The sequence below is a fragment of the Acytostelium subglobosum genome (assembly GCF_000787575.1).
Source record: "Acytostelium subglobosum LB1 DNA, scaffold: scaffold8, whole genome shotgun sequence".
Classification (NCBI taxonomy): Eukaryota; Evosea; class Eumycetozoa; order Acytosteliales; family Acytosteliaceae; genus Acytostelium; species Acytostelium subglobosum.
In genome coordinates this window covers 803,150-822,424 of record NW_012236525.1, presented here as the reverse complement: position 1 = coordinate 822,424, position 19,275 = coordinate 803,150, and the positions used below count along the sequence as shown (strand labels likewise).

The 19,275-nt window shown below is 41.7% G+C and overlaps 6 protein-coding genes across 6 annotated transcripts; 5 read left to right on the top strand and 1 right to left on the bottom strand.

Annotated features, from left to right (window-relative positions):
- Nucleotides 1-353: 353 nt before the first annotated feature.
- On the top strand, nucleotides 354-1,802 carry SAMD00019534_047240 (hypothetical protein; the record flags this gene model as incomplete). The annotated part of the gene is made up of 1 exon (XM_012900214.1): nucleotides 354-1,802. One exon carries the CDS (start codon nucleotides 354-356, stop codon nucleotides 1,800-1,802), a length of 1,449 nt encoding a protein of 482 aa, XP_012755668.1.
- Nucleotides 1,803-5,513: 3,711 nt separating this feature from the next.
- On the top strand, nucleotides 5,514-7,024 carry SAMD00019534_047230 (hypothetical protein; the record flags this gene model as incomplete). Its single annotated transcript, XM_012900213.1, has 3 exons — nucleotides 5,514-5,775; nucleotides 5,835-5,867; nucleotides 5,928-7,024. 3 exons carry the CDS (start codon nucleotides 5,514-5,516, stop codon nucleotides 7,022-7,024), a joined length of 1,392 nt encoding a protein of 463 aa, XP_012755667.1.
- A 3,583-nt stretch (nucleotides 7,025-10,607) lies between these two features.
- Nucleotides 10,608-11,645, top strand: SAMD00019534_047220 (hypothetical protein; the record flags this gene model as incomplete). The annotated part of the gene is made up of 4 exons (XM_012900212.1): nucleotides 10,608-10,780; nucleotides 10,854-10,969; nucleotides 11,042-11,147; nucleotides 11,219-11,645. Coding segments are annotated over 4 exons (822 nt in total), but the record flags the coding sequence as incomplete, so codon positions are not given.
- A 123-nt stretch (nucleotides 11,646-11,768) lies between these two features.
- SAMD00019534_047210 (hypothetical protein) lies at nucleotides 11,769-13,895 on the bottom strand (the record flags this gene model as incomplete). Its single annotated transcript, XM_012900211.1, has 4 exons — nucleotides 11,769-11,788; nucleotides 11,955-12,744; nucleotides 12,836-13,737; nucleotides 13,808-13,895. 4 exons carry the CDS (start codon nucleotides 13,893-13,895, stop codon nucleotides 11,769-11,771), a joined length of 1,800 nt encoding a protein of 599 aa, XP_012755665.1.
- A 922-nt stretch (nucleotides 13,896-14,817) lies between these two features.
- Nucleotides 14,818-16,587, top strand: SAMD00019534_047200 (hypothetical protein; the record flags this gene model as incomplete). The annotated part of the gene is made up of 3 exons (XM_012900210.1): nucleotides 14,818-15,519; nucleotides 15,602-15,940; nucleotides 16,396-16,587. Coding segments are annotated over 3 exons (1,233 nt in total), but the record flags the coding sequence as incomplete, so codon positions are not given.
- A 2,127-nt stretch (nucleotides 16,588-18,714) lies between these two features.
- On the top strand, nucleotides 18,715-19,194 carry SAMD00019534_047180 (hypothetical protein; the record flags this gene model as incomplete). Its single annotated transcript, XM_012900209.1, has 1 exon — nucleotides 18,715-19,194. A coding segment is annotated over one exon (480 nt), but the record flags the coding sequence as incomplete, so codon positions are not given.
- Between the last annotated feature and the right edge of the window lie 81 nt (nucleotides 19,195-19,275).

The following is a 19,275-nucleotide window of genomic DNA, read 5'->3' as shown; positions in this document are numbered from 1 at the left end:
CCAAAGTGGATGAAGAAGAAGAATGAGAAGCAGTCATGGAAACAAGACAATCATCAACAATCAGGTATGGATAACCAAACATCCACAGACTCTCATCGAAAGAAGAAACACAAGTCCAAGCACCATGGTAACCAAATAAATGGGTGGCATGATAGTTATAGTTAAGTTGATAAACAGGTGAGCGAGATACTCTGATTTGTGTTGACAATGATCTACCGACAAACAACCCAGGACACTGATCAGCCCCAGGCCAAAAAAAACGAAGGACTTTTCAGATAACTTAAGACTTTGATCTGACATCATTCATTCAATCAATCAATCACATCGAGTCGAACAACAGATAGATACAAAGGATGTTGTTGAGACATTCATTATATGTCGTCTCTAGGGCGACAAGATACACTAGCAGTAGGGGATTGTCAAGTGCTGTACTTGGTCATTCAATCAAATCACCATCATCATGGTCATCAACCAGCTCATTGACATCATTCAACAACTCATCACCATCAACATCATCATATAACATGTACTCAACTACAACAACTACAACACAGACAACACAGACAACACAGACAACTCAAACGACAACAGATTACACTAAACTGATACCTGAATCAGGCAATATACCAAACACAATAATGGAGAAGATGGGAAAGAACTTACATTTGACGACTGATCACCCAATCAACTTGATAAAGAAGAAGATACAGTATCACTTCCAGCGACAGCAGACAAAGGACGAGCCACCCTTCCGCTTCTTTGACAACTTTGCGCCAAAGGTCTCGTCGCAGCAGAACTTTGACGAGCTGCTCTTCCCCAACGATCACGTGGGCCGCAGCCCCAACGACACCTACTACTTCTCGCCCAGCACTCTGCTGCGCACACACACCAGCGCACATCAGACACAGCTGCTGCGCGACAATAACAAGGCGTTCTTGGTCACGGGCGACGTGTACAGACGCGACACCATCGACAATGTGCACTACCCAATCTTCCATCAGATGGAGGGCGTGCGCGTCTTTGACGACGCCGAGCTGGCGCGCATTGCGCCCAACGCCCCAAAGCTGGCGTACAACGCCGCGACCGACTACTACGAGGACGGATCGTACAAGCGCCACGCCGAGGTGGCCGCCGTCGAGCAGCACCTCAAACAGTCGCTCGAGGGCATGATCCGCGGCGTGATCGGCCGCGCCGACCTCCAGGTCCGCTGGATCGACGCGTACTTCCCCTTCACCTCTCCGTCGTGGGAGATGGAGATCCTGTTCCAGGACAAGTGGCTCGAGGTGCTGGGCTGTGGCGTCGTGCACCCCACCATCATGAAGCAGTGCGGCATGGAGCACAGTCGCGGCTGGGCCTTTGGCATTGGCATGGAGCGTCTGGCCATGATCCTCTTTGAGATCCCCGATATCCGTCTGTTCTGGAGCGAGGACAGCCGATTCCATTCACAGTTTGCCGGTGTGGACAAGGCGCCGCAGGCGCTGACGGACATCTCGTTTGCGGGCGTCAAGTTCCAGCCATACAGCAAGTTCCCATCGTGCTTCAAGGACATCACATTCTGGCTGCCCGCGCAGGGCTTCCACGAGAACTCCTTCTTTGAGTTCTTGCGTGGCATTGGCGGCGACCTCATTGAAGACGTGTCGATGATCGATCAATTCAAACATCCAAAGACTGGCAAGACATCACAATGCTATCGAATCAACTACCGATCAATGGAGAGGAACTTGACCAACGAAGAGATAGACAGGATTCAAATTGAGATACGTTCCAAGATTGAGGGCAATCTTGGTGTCCAATTGAGATAGAGAGTGATTGATGATCATTATTAATTAATTAAAGACAGGTCTACAACTTCATCTTGATTGATTGATTGATTGAGTGGGGTGGGTTGTAGATCACTCCAGTCCATTCCAAGTCCAGCCTACTAGGTTGAACATCAATCAATCATATTTACTCACACATGTCGATCAATCAATCAGTGGAAGTTACAAATGTGATCGCCCATCTTGGAATTCGCCTCTTCAAGTACTACTCTAGACCAACTACCTTAGGTGTAGCGTCATTGAAATTACAATGACCGACACACACTTTAACTTACTCTACAATGTCAATATTCATCTTGGTAGCCATAAGGGTCACTCAGACAGTTCAGTCCGCCAATCATACAGCCTGCCCACTATTTGGAAACAATCAGGACATATCCCTCCACTTACTCACTTATTCAATCACTCTTCGAGTAGCTCGACCACATCCATCAACCCTAGGGGGTCTCAATGGTAACTGTTGATAATGGGTAACCATTATATCGATGTTCCCTCTTCACTTAACTATTAATGGTAGTAGTGAATGAGTGAATGAATGAGAGTATGAATGAAGGAGTCATATGACATTGAAGGACATATGTCAGTTACCCACTCATGGATGGACCAGACTTGTGAACATACCAAAGTAGAAATGAATGATGATGTGACCGTCAACGAGCCGACCGATTACCTGGACATAGGTATACTATTCGCAATCTTCTCGGAGTGGATCGAATGCAATCGACCCTTGCATCAAGCAGTATACATTCATTTCAGTCACAGGCCAACCAACAATTAATATTTAAATTACAAGATGATTGGGTAAATACAAATGAAAGTATTCCACTCGCCACTTTCGTCGTCGCCGTGTGTGGTGTGATCTTGATAACACACGTGTCAATATTGGACATCAATTGGTGTAGTGTAGTAGTGTAAGTGTGTGGCGGTGAAGTGTGTGTTAGTGAGTGATTGGTAAGTGACATTGTAGATGGAAATCCGTTGGACAAAGGGGGTAGATATAGCACAAGTGTCATATTATGTCAAGTCATTTCAGGTCAGTTCATGTCAAGTCAGCGATATATGATCTATCATGGTGAACTGAACATGAATGATATCATATGCAGCCAGTCTTAGAGTGCGCGGCTGTATTGAGTGGATGAGGACTGTGGTAGGGGGGACAGAGAGGGAGTCTAATTAATTAGCTTGGGTTGGCGCGCCAAGACCACCCATGCTTGCATATGTCATGAGCAAGTTGGCTAGCTGGCGGGCATGTTGAACTAGTTTCTTTTATGGCATTGCATCATTATATATTGAGTGTGTGAGTGTGTGCGTTCAGTGCAGTGCAGTATAATTATAATATTAACATTTGATTATTGACCTGATTGATTGACTGTATCTGTTATCAACGACTGCATCATCATCATCATCATCATCATCTGCCGTTAGATAGATATATCACCCACATCACATCTTGTTGCCATCCCTCCATCCCTCCATCCATCATCCATCATTCAATCAATCAATCCATTCCATTCTGACCAATCAATTAATCCAACTGTCTGATCACTGGTTGGAACTTTGACACTGAGGTTATATTGTCATTGACCATATTTGAATCACCACCATCTTCTACATCATCCATTCAAACTCTAGTTATAACTACTCATTTCATTCAAACTCCACCCCACTTCCCGCCATCATCATTCCATCCAATCAATCGCCTTATATATTTATTTATTTATATATATTAATAATATATATATATAATAATTCGATCATATTAAAATTCATTGTCTCCATGTCAATTTATTTATTTATTTACTAATTAATTAAATCAACTTAATTATTTTCCGAATATTTATATCCACACACAATAATGTCCAACTATAATTTAAAAAAGAATAAGAATAATAACTTTGAATGTTATGTATTGATTGCTGGTGGATGGCAAGGTGGATGGTGCTGGGAATATGTCTCAAAATATTTGAAGAGCCAAGGACACAAGGTTTATTCCCCAACACTTCCTGGAATGGGAGAGAATTTCAAATATAGTACATGCGATCAAATCGACCTCGAAACACATATTCAATCAGTAATCCATTTAATTGATTCCAACAATCTTCGAGATATCAACCTTGTTGGACACAGTTATGGCGGCATGGTCATCAGTGGAGTTGCAGACCTTAGAGCTAAGTTTATAAAGTCATTGGTGTACCTGGATGCCCTGGTCCCTGAGGACAATGAGAGTGAGGCCGATATGTTTGGTCCAGACACAAGACAAATGTGGACCGATAAAATCAAGGCGGAGAACAAGGGCAATTTTCTACCATTCTACAGTCCCGAGTACCTTGGAATGACAGACAAGAGAATGATGGAGACATTGATAAAAAAGGCTACACCACATCCCCTCAAGACCCTGCTCAGTCAAATTCATTATGTCAATGGAGGAATTGAGCAGGTGAACAAAAAAATACTCATCGAATGTACCAAACCAAGTGCAGTGTATAACTTGATCAGAGATAATTTAGAACGCACCAAGAAGTACCCAGGATGGATAGTTGAACAAATCTATTCATGTCATCAATGCATGCTTGAGGATCCAATCATTGTGGCTCAAACAATCATAGAACTCACCTCAGACTATGTTCCAAATGTTGGACAAGCACTAAACTAGGTTCAATATTATATCCATCCATCATCCGATCTTGGTGTTTGGTATTAAATAAATTATATAGAGTATTATTATTAGAATTAATCACCAAGGCAATGGTCCTTCAGCTCTACCCTTGCTCGCCCTTACCCTCGCCCTTACCCTCGCCCTTACCCTCGCCTCGAGGACCAAGTGCTACCTCTCTTGACATCGATCCAACTGGACACTGTGTCTATAGAAGTCCTAGCACTCTACCACAACAAAATCATGAGGGTCCTCCTATCTTTGTATAATCTTTTTCACCAACCATTATCGAAACCAGATTTGAGAGAAGTGGATGCTGTTAGGTATCGCCATCCAGTATTGGACTATTGGTCATTGCTTAAATAAATATTTATTATTATAACTAATGTTGGTTAAATAGGTAACAGAACATATTCAAGATAAACTGAAAGTTGTGAGTACTGTGACCAGTTGTGTGTATGTTCTGGAACAATTGGCGAATGTTGGCGACCAGATCTCTATCCTTGAAGTGTTTGCCTGGCTCGCATAGGGCAAAGAGATTATCGTCAACAACGATCTTGACATTGTTCTGGCTGTTATTAGTGACACGACTACTGCAGAGTCCAATGCACAGAGACCCATTGACGCAATGACGGAATATGTTGTCAAGTCTGTCGGGTGCATGTGGGGTTGTAGACCAAACTAGTGGTTGTTGTGATGATCTAGAGGCTGGTGATAATAATTGTGATGTTTGTGATGTAAACTCGTCAATGTATTGCATCCCTGGTTGGGCGGTTAATGGATGACCTGTTGTGTGTTTTGTGTGTTTCGTGTGTTTTGAGAAACTTAAGTGTTGGCATTACTTGACCAGATTCGGGCATAACCCTTGCCCTCGCACAAACAATCACACCAAACACTCTGCAGTGTTACTAATTGTTCAACTCCCATCTTCAACAACTCCCACAACACAACTCATTGTCTCTAGTCATATTGTTTGTCTCACCTCAAACATCAACTACAACATTATCTCTCACAAATATTATTATTACCTCTTGACCACAATGACTTCCAATATTTGGGTCTATGTCAATGATGCGAATCAAGGAATCGAGATCCCCACCACTATCATCAACATCAGTGGTTTGCGTACATGGATCAAGGACAACATACAAGAAGCTCAGCAACTGGCCTTGAACTCCTTTTCATTGCGAAGAACTACGATCAACAACGAACCTCAGGCCATACCATCGAACCAAACACTTTTGGCTGCGTTACCAAGGAACGACGATCACTCGCTGTGGATACAGGTTGTTCCACCAGCTCGTAAGTACAAACAACATCGGGCGCAATGTCTTCATTCAATACTAACATATACACTCTAGCCGGTGCTGCAGGAGGAGGTGATGACAATGATCGTAAGTACATATAAGAGCGAATTAAGTGTTCGATTGATACTAATAATGTTTCTATCACAGTTGCGAAGATGGTACAACTTCTCCAGGACATCAAGCTTCAGAATCAAGAGCAGATGCAGATTTTGATCAACTCAGCCTTCATCAGATCGCCAATCTCAGATGGCAACTCTTCAAACTTCAAACGATTGGCATCCAATGTACAGATCAAAATTGACAAGGACCCTCATCATTTGGAACCACTTTGGTATATGGAAGGCAACGGCTACAAGTTTATCTGGCAGAAACCAGAGGCAGCCAACATGGAGAAATGCTATGAGTGGATATCACACGCAATTGAGCTCCATAGGTTCTATCTTCATGATGTCCACACCAAGAACGATCTGCTTACATTTTATTCGGAGGGAACTGCATTCCCTGGAGGTACAGACTTCATCATCTCTGACACTTCATCCATGGATGACTCCAGTCGCATCTTCATTGTAATTGAGCTCAAGGATCATTGTCCAACACCAAACGAGAGAAGGCAAACAATGCTGGAGTTGATTGGAGCATCAAAGAAGTCACAACTCCCTTTCCCCACATTCGCTTTTGCGACAGACTTGTACAAACACTGGATTCTCTATTGGTTCTCCAATCCTACAACCATATCATTCATCGAAGCTGAGAATCGCTCGACTGGTATCTCAATTCTTCAATACCTCATCGACACATTCAATGACAAGATCATTCGACCGAAACCAACTGGACATGATGGCGACGACAAGGGTGTAGATGACGACGATGGCAATGATGGCGATGGCAATGATGACGACGATGGAAACGATGACCGCAACAATGATTGGACACAAAGAAACCACCTCTCAAAAGAGGTTCTTGGCACCTACGAAGTCACCTTCTCCAAAGCGTGCAACCCGTTGAGTCACCAACATCATGTGCACCAGCAAGTATCAGAGAAGATGATCCTTCAGACACGAACAAGTGATGTCGCCGAGGTCTTGGACCAAGACCAACTGTTGTCCAACATCATTATCTCGCTCAGGAATATAATGTCTCCAAGCGAGTTCCGTTCCATATCTTACCACACATGCACTGAGGAGTCAACAACAAAGTTGAATGAGCAAACTCTCTTCAATATGGACACCTTTATGGAGTCATAGCTCAGACTTGCTGCTGCATCAACTACATCAACTACATCATCTACCACGACAACACCATCAGAGTCACCATTGGTCATCCAAAGAACTTTTCCTCATCAGAGTCTTGATATGCCAGCAATAAACCCTGCTTGCGCTCACTCAATTCAAACCCATTCAAACTCACACAAGTGCAATAGCCATGTAGACAGGATGGGCCAGTTATTTTATTTATCAAGTTCACTACTACGTTTGATGGTACTCGATCAATCAAGATGGAGCATGGTGAACATATTATTATACGAAAGTCATTTTATCCATTGTTGACGATTAACAGACATAATGAGACAGCGGATTGGGTACATGGAAATGGTAAAACTGATAGAGATGAGTGGAAACTACACATTCTGGAACCAATCCACTCACTCAACATCGGCCAACTGAGGTACTTGACTTGCCCTTTTGTGATATCTGTATCATGTTGGATTGATTGATTGATTGATTGATTGATTGTTAACATATTGAATGATTGTTGTGCATCCAGTCCATGTCACTTACATTCAACTTGAGTACACAGTCATCGGGCAACAGTGATGGCTTGGACGTTAGGGAGCACAAACAATAGATCATACATTTTTCAAACAACTTCGGAATCAATTCAAGACAAAGAGATAATAATATTGATGGAGATAATGAATGTTAGTATATATACGAGGATCATTGACATTGTGTTTGATGATCCACTTCATGCTTGGAGATGGAAGATCTCATTATCATTGGTATCAAAGAGATTCTTTAAGATTGTATCAAATCATATGAATAAGACGTTCAACAATACACAACTCTCCAAAGATATCATTCATCTACAATCACCTTATTGTTTAATCAAGAATATCAACTCACTTCATATTGGATAATCCTTATTTAAATGATATTGATACATTACTACAACGACATCATGACGTTTATCATAATGTTCAATCCCTCATTGTTGACTTTGAAGGTGATTGTCAAGAATTTATAAATGCCCTGCCGAGTGTCATTACTAGTCTCCCTCAATTACAACATATATCACTATGTGAAGTTGATGAGACCATCATTCTGCGATCAAACATTCAATCAATCAGCTCATTGGAGCTAAAGGTCTTTCGAAGAGAAGAACAAACATTGTGTCGCGGCATTGAATCACTACTCAACGATATCACTATGACATCACTATCACTCTCAGGCTTAATCATCAAGTTCAATCCATCATCGTTCCCCAATCTCACGAGTCTCGTGCTGGGCTATCGAGAACCAGGCGACGTCTACATTGAAGACCCCAAACAGTTCTTTGAAGGACTGCGCTCATGTACAAGACTGACAAAGCTAGCATTGTTCACAACAAACTACACCATTGACAATGATTACAAACCATCATTCTTTCAATATCTTCAACAAGAGAGCAATACACTCACTTCGCTCTCATTGGGTTTCATAAAGATGCACCAGTATCTTGAAGCTATCGCCTCAAAGTCCAACATCAAGACACTATCAATATCACAAATGGATGGACCAGTTATATTTGTACATGTACAAACACTTAAGCTATCATCACGATTGGATCGCTATGTACAAAGGCAACTTCGTAACATAATGGACCATCACCAAGCCAATTCCCACCTCTGTCTTGATCATTTGACACTTGAGTTCTTCCAGACCAATGTCTATTCTATGCATAAGATAATACCTCACCTTCCTTTGTTTTGCCAAACGATCAATCTAAGACGACTATCCATCGATCTTAAAGCTTTCCAACACTTTTATGTCGATGGTGCAGGCATCGATCACTTCCTTACATGTGGTTTGGAACAGTTGGACATGTCCATCCCTGATCAGAACGATGTCTCATCGGTGTTGGATGAACTCGGACCACCGCCCACATCGACCAGACTACTCTTGATCACTTTCCAAGTGTCCATGACCCCAAGACATGACCTCGCATCCAACATTCATTATCAACTCTTGAGTGTATCCAAACGAATTTACACATCATCATTCATCAGCTATCGACCAATTGTTGTACCATCATCAACAACTTTATCATCATTGGACCTTGTTGATGATGATGATACCGAGTCACGTGATTTCTGGAATAGTGACTTTGAACAACTTTCAGACGATGAGGACACGAACTTGACAGATATTGAATATCGATACAAAGAAGGAGACGACTATGATGAACAATTATATGAAGGTTTATCATACTATTGACCTTTGCCAGACAAAGCGAGCTCGAGCGACTTAACTTAAGTTAACTTTAACTTTAACTTTAACATCGGAGTTCGGACATGGAACCATGTTGAACATATGTATAAATACAGTAAACACCTTCCCACATGATGTGGCACACACCAGATGATGTGTCTACCACTTCAATCAATCGTATCACCTGTTGCCAACATTGACCAACAAACACTCTGTGTGAACCCCATCACATGATACATCTAAGAGTGGTGTGTGTTAGTTTGGTTGTTTGATCCCATCAATCCAATCACTTGAATGATTGTGTGAGTGAATGGATGGACGAGAGAGATAGAGATAGAGAGTATACTTGTATGTTTGTGATAGGTAGTATGGACATAGACATTCCGACATGGAGTCCGACTCTGTGTGTATGATCAAGTTGTAGTGATCAATTATTTGAACATGTAAACGGAGGTAATATAATAGTCTCACCCGACACACCATTCTTACCATGCACATCATGTACATGGTATCGATCAATTCAATCCTAGGATAGTTTGATTAATTGATTGATTGATCGAATGATTGATTGTTATTGGATTGTCATTCATTATCCCAAAAGATATAATATCAGATTGGTCTGATTGTTTGATATCATATTCAATTATATCATTAAATCAATCAAACAACAATAATGGCGAACAATAGAATTGGTCAAAGATATCTAAGTCTTAAATTCATCACCAGAGCACTGGTGGCATTGTCTTTGGTCAGTCTGTTCACATTATCAATACTTCATCTATTCCAACAACGACCCGTCCAAGTATTATCAATAGAGGTTGATCAATCAAGACCTGATCTACAACAACAATCTCAACAACAACATAAAGAACATCTATCACATCCAAAACAACCAAGAGACAATGTAGAAGTGGCCAAGGTATTGCTGCCTGGCCAAGCCAACATTATAAAGATCAACAATATTGATGTACATGTAGCAAATAGAGGTGGAAGGAATATAGAGATGGACTTTGAATTACCAAAAGATTCTTGGTTGCCAGAGAACAACAAGCCAGAGACTCCATCACCAACACCACCTCCAACTCAACCCCCAACTCAACCTCCAACACCTCCACCTCGTCAACTTTCATACGAAGAAACAATCGATGTACTGAACCATAATGAACCAACTGTTAAACCATCATTCGACTGTCCTTTCATTGATGTAGTGTATACATGGGTCAATGGTACTGATCCATGGCACATTAATCGTAGAAACCAATCATACCCGTAAATATCAATCACTCCATGGAACTTTTCCAATCACTCATTCACTCAATCACTTGATCAATTATACTTTAGGAAAGCGCCCATGATGATCAATAGATTTAGAGACCTTATGGGATTGAAGTATTCATTGAGGAGTCTTCCGATCAATGCTCCTTGGGTCAGGAAAGTGTTTATAGTCACAGACAGTCAAGTTCCAACTTGGTTCAATAGGTCGTATACCAAGGACATCCATTTTGTATTCCACGATCAATTCTTTGCCAATAAGTATGAACAACCACATCCTTGATTGACATTGGTACAAGTTGACTAATATCATTCCAACATCTCATTCATCCAGGAGCCATGTACCAACATTCAACTCTGAATCTATAGAGTCCAACTTTTATAACTTACCAGACTATGTAGGTGATTGTTTCCTTTACTTTAACGATGATACTTTTACAAACAACAAAAGTAAGTTACATGGTGAAAGATTGAACGATTGACTGATTGAACTAATATAATTGAATGATGATCGATGGATAGTATACCCTTCCGACTTTTATAGCAAGGAAACAGGACAAGCTATATATTTTAACTTATGGAAGTCACCTCAGGAGCCAGAGATCCTGGCCAAATCAAGTTGGCACAAGTATGTTGAAAGTCTGATTGATTGATTGATTGACGGATTGATACTGACATACACTTATCTTGGATATTTAGGGCCATTGATTATACTAACAAGTTAATGAATAGTATATGGGGAGATGCTGAAAGACATTATAATAGTCATACTATTATTATGTATAATAAGAAGGTGTTGAAGTTGATGCAAAAGACATTCCCAAAGGAGTTTGCTTTGACATCAGCCAATCCATACCGTACGGCCACCGAGGTGAATCTAGGATTCATGTACTCACACTTTGTCAAACGATTCTACAAGACATTCGAACCAACCACCAACATACTACAGTATCATGCACTGCAAGATGATGTGGAGAAGATGGACAAGGCATTCAAGTCAATCATTAGTAAACGAGCCAAGACTGTCTGTCTCAATGATGAGTTGGGAGAGCCTGCCAACGCCACCGTCATTGAACATCTGATGACCATGTTCGAGACATTATTCCCAGTCAAGCCTGAATGGGAGAATGTTGTGTAATCCATCAATTAATTGTCAGGTCTAATAAATCATTGATATTTGACAATCACTAAATCAATCATGGAACTATTCCAATCACACACTCCACCACTCTATCACTCAATCACTCTTTCACACAATCTCATTCAAAACTAGATAGTTTATTGATAGATTGATTGATTGATCAAACGAAAGATCTGGATATTAACACTTTGGGGTTAACTTGAGAGGTGGACAACCATGCAAAAGGTGTCCAGAGGAGTTCGGCTAGGACAGGTTTTCTATCACCTGGAACATTCTCAACGACCCACAACATACTATCACTACTAAGTGGATTGCTGTAGTTAGGGTGTGGAACATCGGTTGGTTTGAACCAGCCTCTGACACCTTTGGCCAACACCTTGATGTACAACGATCCGTCATCATAGGTGACACGCATAGTGTAGTCACATCCATATGAATGACAGTACCATGGAATATCTCCAGTGTTTGGTGTTATGGTTGCCAGTTGAGTGGCATTGGTGGGGTCGATGTAGTCCACCAGGTTACCCTTGTACTTCTTGGACAATGGGTAAATGATTGAACAGTTGACACAGGTAGAAGTTGGTGCAGAGTTGTGCTGCATGAAGATGGTGTAGATGTCCACATCACGCTTCGTTGGCAAACCAAGATTGAGCTGACCGTACAATCCCTTGCTTGCGGTTGCCACCTTCACCTGGACATAGGCCAGACTGATTGTGTCCCATTGCTCGTAGATATTGCGGTTTGGACGGTACACGATCTTGCCGTTGGGCACATGCTCACCCTTGCTGTTGATGGTGGTGTTGCCTTCGAGATAGAGTTGGAAGCCAGCCATGTTGAAGTCTGAGAACAAAGAGAATGGATAGCCTTTGGATTGAGCACCGGAGCCACTTTGCATTGGATCCTGTCTTACACATTTTCCATTGAACATCACAGAGCGTTTTTGGCAATTGAAAAAATCAGTTGCGTTGGGCGAGATGTAAATATCCAAGAACTCATTGTGATCCATGTCAAAGCCAACAACTGAGCCCTTTAAACTTCCATTTACATATGGATATTGGCCATCATTGTACGCTTCTCCAGCATGCTATTATAATAAGTGTATGAATGTGTATGAATGTGTTAGTATTTTGATTGATTGAAATGATTTCTTATTTAGTATGTGATTGGGTACTTACAGGTAGTCCCATGGCATGACCCATCTCGTGGATAAATATTCCAGAGTAGACATGATCACCGGCACCTACGGTACCACCACCTAGACCTCCACCAGTGCCTGAGAAATTTCCATTTGGAATGTTCAAGGCAATCAAGGGAGAATAGTACAATTGATTGGTGTTGACCTCTCCACTGGTAGTCTGCAAAGCCTTGAGGAATGGCAACACAGTATTCATGAGGTCATATCCATCCTTCATGCTACTGGCACCAAAGATCTTGTATGCAGGGTTATTATTGGCCGGCAACATCACTATTGAGTCCCAACTCAATCTCTCCATTGGATGATCGATCACCTCCAGGTTGGCAACTGGCCAAGTTTGGAATATTGCTGCCTTTCTCGCGGGATCGGCCTTTGTATTTCCAATTGGAATGGTGGCATCGGTGGCACCAAACAGATAGAAGGGAACATTGAACTGACGGAGGGTACCATCCATTCCAACCTTGGGCATGATCACCTGGGTCACATCATCATTGACAACTACTTTCATTCCAGGTCGGACAAACTCTCGGGTGATACGTACAGAGTAGGCATTTGTGGCAATTGGTGGTTGCTTGGCCTCGGTGGGTGGTAGTTGGTCAGGTGGATTGGTGGTCAACACAACAGAGTACTCCTTATTATCAATGGTACAGGTAATCTGTACTGTTGGTGGACTGTTGAACCCATAAGTGGCAGTTGGCTTTGGCTGGATCATCAACAGAGTCTCACGATCACCTATCAAGTGCAGCTCACTAGTCTTTCCTTTGAGTGTCCATTGTAGACCCTGAGGTGGTAACTTATGAGTTTGGACAAAGTACGAATCAAAAGGTGGAGTAGTAACAATCTTAATGTTATCGGGCATGTTCCAATTATTATTATTCTCAACTATTATTTTGGAATGATTAATATTATTAATATATTCACTTGTTCGGGAATTTAAATTAACTTAACATACCTAATTCAGTTGGTCCATCTTCATTTGGTATTGTTGCTGCAGCAACTACAACAAATAATATGATTGATAATATTATTAATTTCGCCATTATTTATCTTCTATCTCTATCTATTCAATCATAAATGAGAACTGAATAGTACTTACTCGGGGTCAATACTTCCACCTCCACATATTCATATCTCCTCCAAGATGCATTCAGAGTATGACCCTAGGCTACGTTGTTCTGGGGCTTGCTTGCTTGTTTGCTCGCTCTGTTCAGTTTACATGTACATATATTACTGTGTTGTGTTAAAGGATAGGTGTGCAGTGTGTATAACAAGGGGTGTGGGTGGTGACTTCATGGTTGATACACAATCAATCAATTTGCAATCACGGTGTATTTGTGTAAGTGTGCTTGATTGATAATGTATAGCTGTGATGTTATAACTTGTATCAGAATTATTTTCTTTGTTTGATGTAGGCCTTGTGGAGAGAAATTAAGTCGCTGACATACCCAAGTAGAGCGAACATTACACCCTGAAGATGGGTGCATCAGCATTGAGAGTGTCACTTGAATTGAATTGCATACTTAAAGATACTCTGAAGGGAGGGACTGATCAAGGCAATGATGCCCCTCTGAGCTTAACCATTCACAACTCTGGCAGCTAGATCAAGTACATGAGCATGAACTTCTGGTGATTGGCTGTAAACCTGGCGGAAATGCCACTTATTTGAAACATCTTCTATTATTATTATCTTGTCGAGTTGAAGAGTTCTCCTCTCCTACTGTCTGCGTTGTCGACTTAGTTAGTTATAAAATACTGTCCTGTGTTATGTTGTTCAACATCGACAACAACCTTTGCCTTGGTGTTTTGGTTCAGATGAAAAATGCGCCAAAATTTAAATCTTCAAACTTGACGTAACCAATTTAACTAATGCCAGATAACACAGTCATTATTCATAGTGATAGAACTATAACATACATACATATATACATATACATACACACAATTCAAATACACTTTAGGAGAATGAGTGATGAAGAGAGTGATGTTGCTGTAGCATCAATTAATAATAATCATAAGGTGCGAGATGATATATTTGACGATGACGACGACGAGGAAGACAACAAAGAGAATGATAATGATGTAGAAGGTCACTTTGTATCAGATGGTATATCAATACATCCAAAGTATATGGATGATCTAATGCAGTGGAATAATGACAACAGTGATGATGACGATGACGATAATAATGATGACAAGAAAGAAGTGGACGAGAGTGATGATGACAATGATAATGGAGATGCTGCCAGCTATGATGGAGGTGGTGGTGGTGGAATGGACGACTATGATGATGATGAAATGACAACAGAAGAGCCAGATGACAAGGTCAAGAAGACAAATACAAAGAAGCCTGATGTATCATTGGGTTCAAAAAGAGGCAGAGACATCCAGAGTGATGATGACGATGATGAAGACGATAATGACTCACCACGACAGACAAAGAAGAAGAACAAATTATCACCAAGCAAGGACTCATCATCTTCATCAGCATCATCATCATCTGCATCAACCAAGCCAAAGGTGGTCAACTTGAAGACAAAAAGAAAGCTAAAGAAGAAGACCATGTACGACACCGACCTCATGAAGGACAATGGACTGGTCAAGCTCGACACACTCTGGCGGGAAGATTGCAAGATGAACTCTGCCAAGGGTGAGGTGACTCTAAAGGTAAGTTGGTCATTCATCCACTCTACCGCTCACTCACTCACTCACTAACTCACCTTATTGACGACTTTACATCAACGTGCAGGAGAAGTTGAGTACGCTATTCAATACTTTTGGACAATGGGCCAAGGGTATTGTGCCTGGAATACCTCAGGCCGATGCTATATCAGTGGCCGAGAAGCTGGGAGGTCTAAACAAGATTCGCAATGTAATAGATGGAATAGAGGATGGATCATGGAAGCCAGTCAAATTCTACAATGACGAAGAGACACAAGACAACGAGTCGAACACCGATCAATCAACAGTAGACAGTGGCGGACACTCCAACTACAACAACAACAACAACGACATCCACAAAGACACATCAACCTCATCATCATACGACAATGTACATACTTCTCATCCATCATCTTCATCATCAATGGTAAGTTCACTCATTCATTCAATCACCCAATCACATACCATCAATCCATTCAAATGACTATGACGACGACGACGTCATTGTCGGGGCTATATCTGAGTGATTGTTCTTCAATGGTTTACTCTCACTTCGTTCCCAGCCCAACATTAATAGGATGAGTTGGGGGCTTGGTTGCCTGAGCATCTATACAGAGATCATTGTTGACAATGGGTGTGCAAGCACTCCTTGTCGCAATCGGTCGTATGCAAGTTGCCAGTGTACTCCCTGTCCTCTCTCATCGCCGGTGACTTTTGACCTGTATTACACAGCCATCCTAAATTCAGGACAGATACTACCGGGACATCCACATCCATCCACTTTCATATCCATCCACATCCATTCAACAACTCCAACATATCCAACTTGGAACTAACCCTTATATCCATCCATTCCCAAACTTGATCATATGTACATCATAGCAGCATGCAGACGTCACTTTCGCGACTACCTCTACGACAACAACGACTACAACAACTGCAATGCCAACTGGTAGGCTCTCACTCAAGAGCTTGGCAGGCACCCTATCACTCCCCAAGCTGGGCGCAGGAGGCTCAAAGATCACTCTGAGTCTCAAACCACAACTTGGAGGTCAGAACAAAACACTCAAACTTTAGACATTCAAGAGATAGATAACTGGTCTATATTTGCAAGCAGCACCAGGTGCTAGTCCCTAATGGTTTCAATCCGTTCATTGTACCCTCAGACCAAGCAGTCCAGTCAGTGATCGTGGTTGAACCTGGTGTCGATACGCCACACATGACCATCACAAGTACTTCCCTTCCTTTCAATCCTATCCCATCTACTCCAGCTTCCAAACATCAACAACAACCCCCATCCATACACCCGACAATAAGATCATCTGATCGATCAGCTCCGGTTAGAGTTCTTCGAATAGTTCAATAATAAGTACTACTTTGAATGACCATTCATTCCTTCACTCTTCCAGTTGAGCTGGAGCATCCATTCATTCAATTTACAAACTTTGCCTTAAGGCATGGAGGGGGTAGGTGAGGGCCTGGATGAGGGCCTCGAGAGAGCCAGCTCATGGTTGTGAGGGAGGCTAGATAATCTGTCAATTCACATCATCAACATGTTGTCAATTATCCTGTTTTGTAATTGAACTGTCACATGATCTCGGAGCAGATTGTCCAGGTTGTTGTTGTTGATGTTCCCCCAAGTGTGTTGTGTGTATATGTCTCTTGTACATACACAAGGTAACACACACGGATCACACACTGCCATGTGATTGATCAATCACCACAGTCGAGTGAATTCTGACACACACAATCAATCAATCACATAAACTTATCTCCCCGATAACATGTTAATTAATAACGTACAGACCATCCATCAATCATTCGACTAAGTTTATATATATGGCATTGGCATCGTTTAGATCATCAACCACACCTTAATCAATCAATCAATCAATCAAATCAATCAGCTGATGACCGTCATCAATCAGGCGATACTCACTATAGATCACGTTCAAATAACATTATCTAGTTTATCACTCCCACCCTAGTGTTGATGTGACACACATCAACATCAACAACAACTATAACCATCCCCACGTTCACAGCGATCAATCAATCATATTATATCATACTTTGTCGACTATTGCCAAACGACCACTGCTACTGCGATGGAGGTAGGCAGTGCTCATAAGTGGATTACGCTCCCTACACCTCCTCACACACTTTTAACTCTGATTTAAAATATCCCCTATATGTCCTCCAGTGCCGTCCAGTCCAATCACACTCGATCCAGTCAAGACGTGGTTATATCTCGTGATTGATTGTGCACACTCATTCAACTTTAACACACATGGTACCAAAGATGGGATGTGAAGGAGAGTGAGTGCTAGAGAGACAGGCATGGCAGTTAGTTATGATGGATGCCTCGATGTACACTAGAGAGACGTCTTTACTATAAACCTACCACAACCCGTGTTGTCAACATTGCTTACAACATCATCTATCCACTCTCTCACACTTACTCACTCCAACTCATACTCGATGGACGGACAGATGACATCTGACCTGACTCTCAGGTGTCATTCAGACCTGTACCTGACATACACGGTATGATTGGTGGATTGATGGATGGATGAAGAGATGGAAGTATGGATGGATGTATAGTAGGAACATCGACACCTTCCAAACAACAACATCAACATCAACCAAATATACTTACTTACATCGACCCGTGACAAATAGTCGATTGTCTCTACTACTTTGATAAATATATATCATCTTCATCTTCCTACCTTTGCTCTGCTTTGCATTGTCTTGTCTCCAACATCAACCAATACCAACATCAACATCAACAACAACATCATCATCATCAACTCAACCAATTCAACTCAACTAATCCAATCTTCTCCAAATATTGAGATTGACCATCCATAACCACCTTCCATCATCATTCTCTCCCTCGTTCAGACACTACCCTTCTTTCGCTTCGGTGGTCCAACTACCATTCCGATCAGTTCCACGCACCATCTCATCTACTGCTTGTTCATATTCATCATATTTATTCCAATATCATTCATTCAATAACATTGTTTGTTTGATTGTACATTAATTTATTATTATTATTATTTCCATTATTCTCAACATATAGTTATATTACTATATTTAGATATATTCCAACTTCCAACACTTATCGATTCACTTTGGAACTACTCTGTACATTAACGCGCGCATCAATCAATTAATCAACGTAATCAATCAAAAATGTCACTATCTTTAAATGATATCAAATTCCCAATGCACTGGAACTTGGATCCGAATGAGTTCTCCTATGTAGAATATGTTTACCGTGAGGGATTGGAACTGGGCGTGTGGCGTCCAGATAATAAGCGCGACCAAATGGCCCATACCAATGTGGTCAGTTTATCGAGATACTTCTGGCCCAACGTTGACTTTGATCGTTTGGTAATGGGTGGAGAACTGATGTTATGGTTCTTCACATTCGACGATGGATTGGACGCTGGCATCTACGACGATCAGAAGAGTTTAGAACTTGTACGACGTATGGACATTGTATTCATGGATGGAATACTCCCTGAAGACCCAACGGGTCCAGAAAAAGTGGCACTTCGTCTTCGAAACAAGTGTCTGGCCATGTGTGGCAGGCGCAAAGACACCTTCAATCGATTCATAACCAGCTGTGTACAATGGGTGGATTCAATCATTCCCTTCAACAAAGTCAAGGTATGTGTTTGATTGATTGAGTGAGAGTGAGAGTGGTGGAATCATTCCAAGATTCTAACCCTCGCCCCCCCCCCCCCCCCC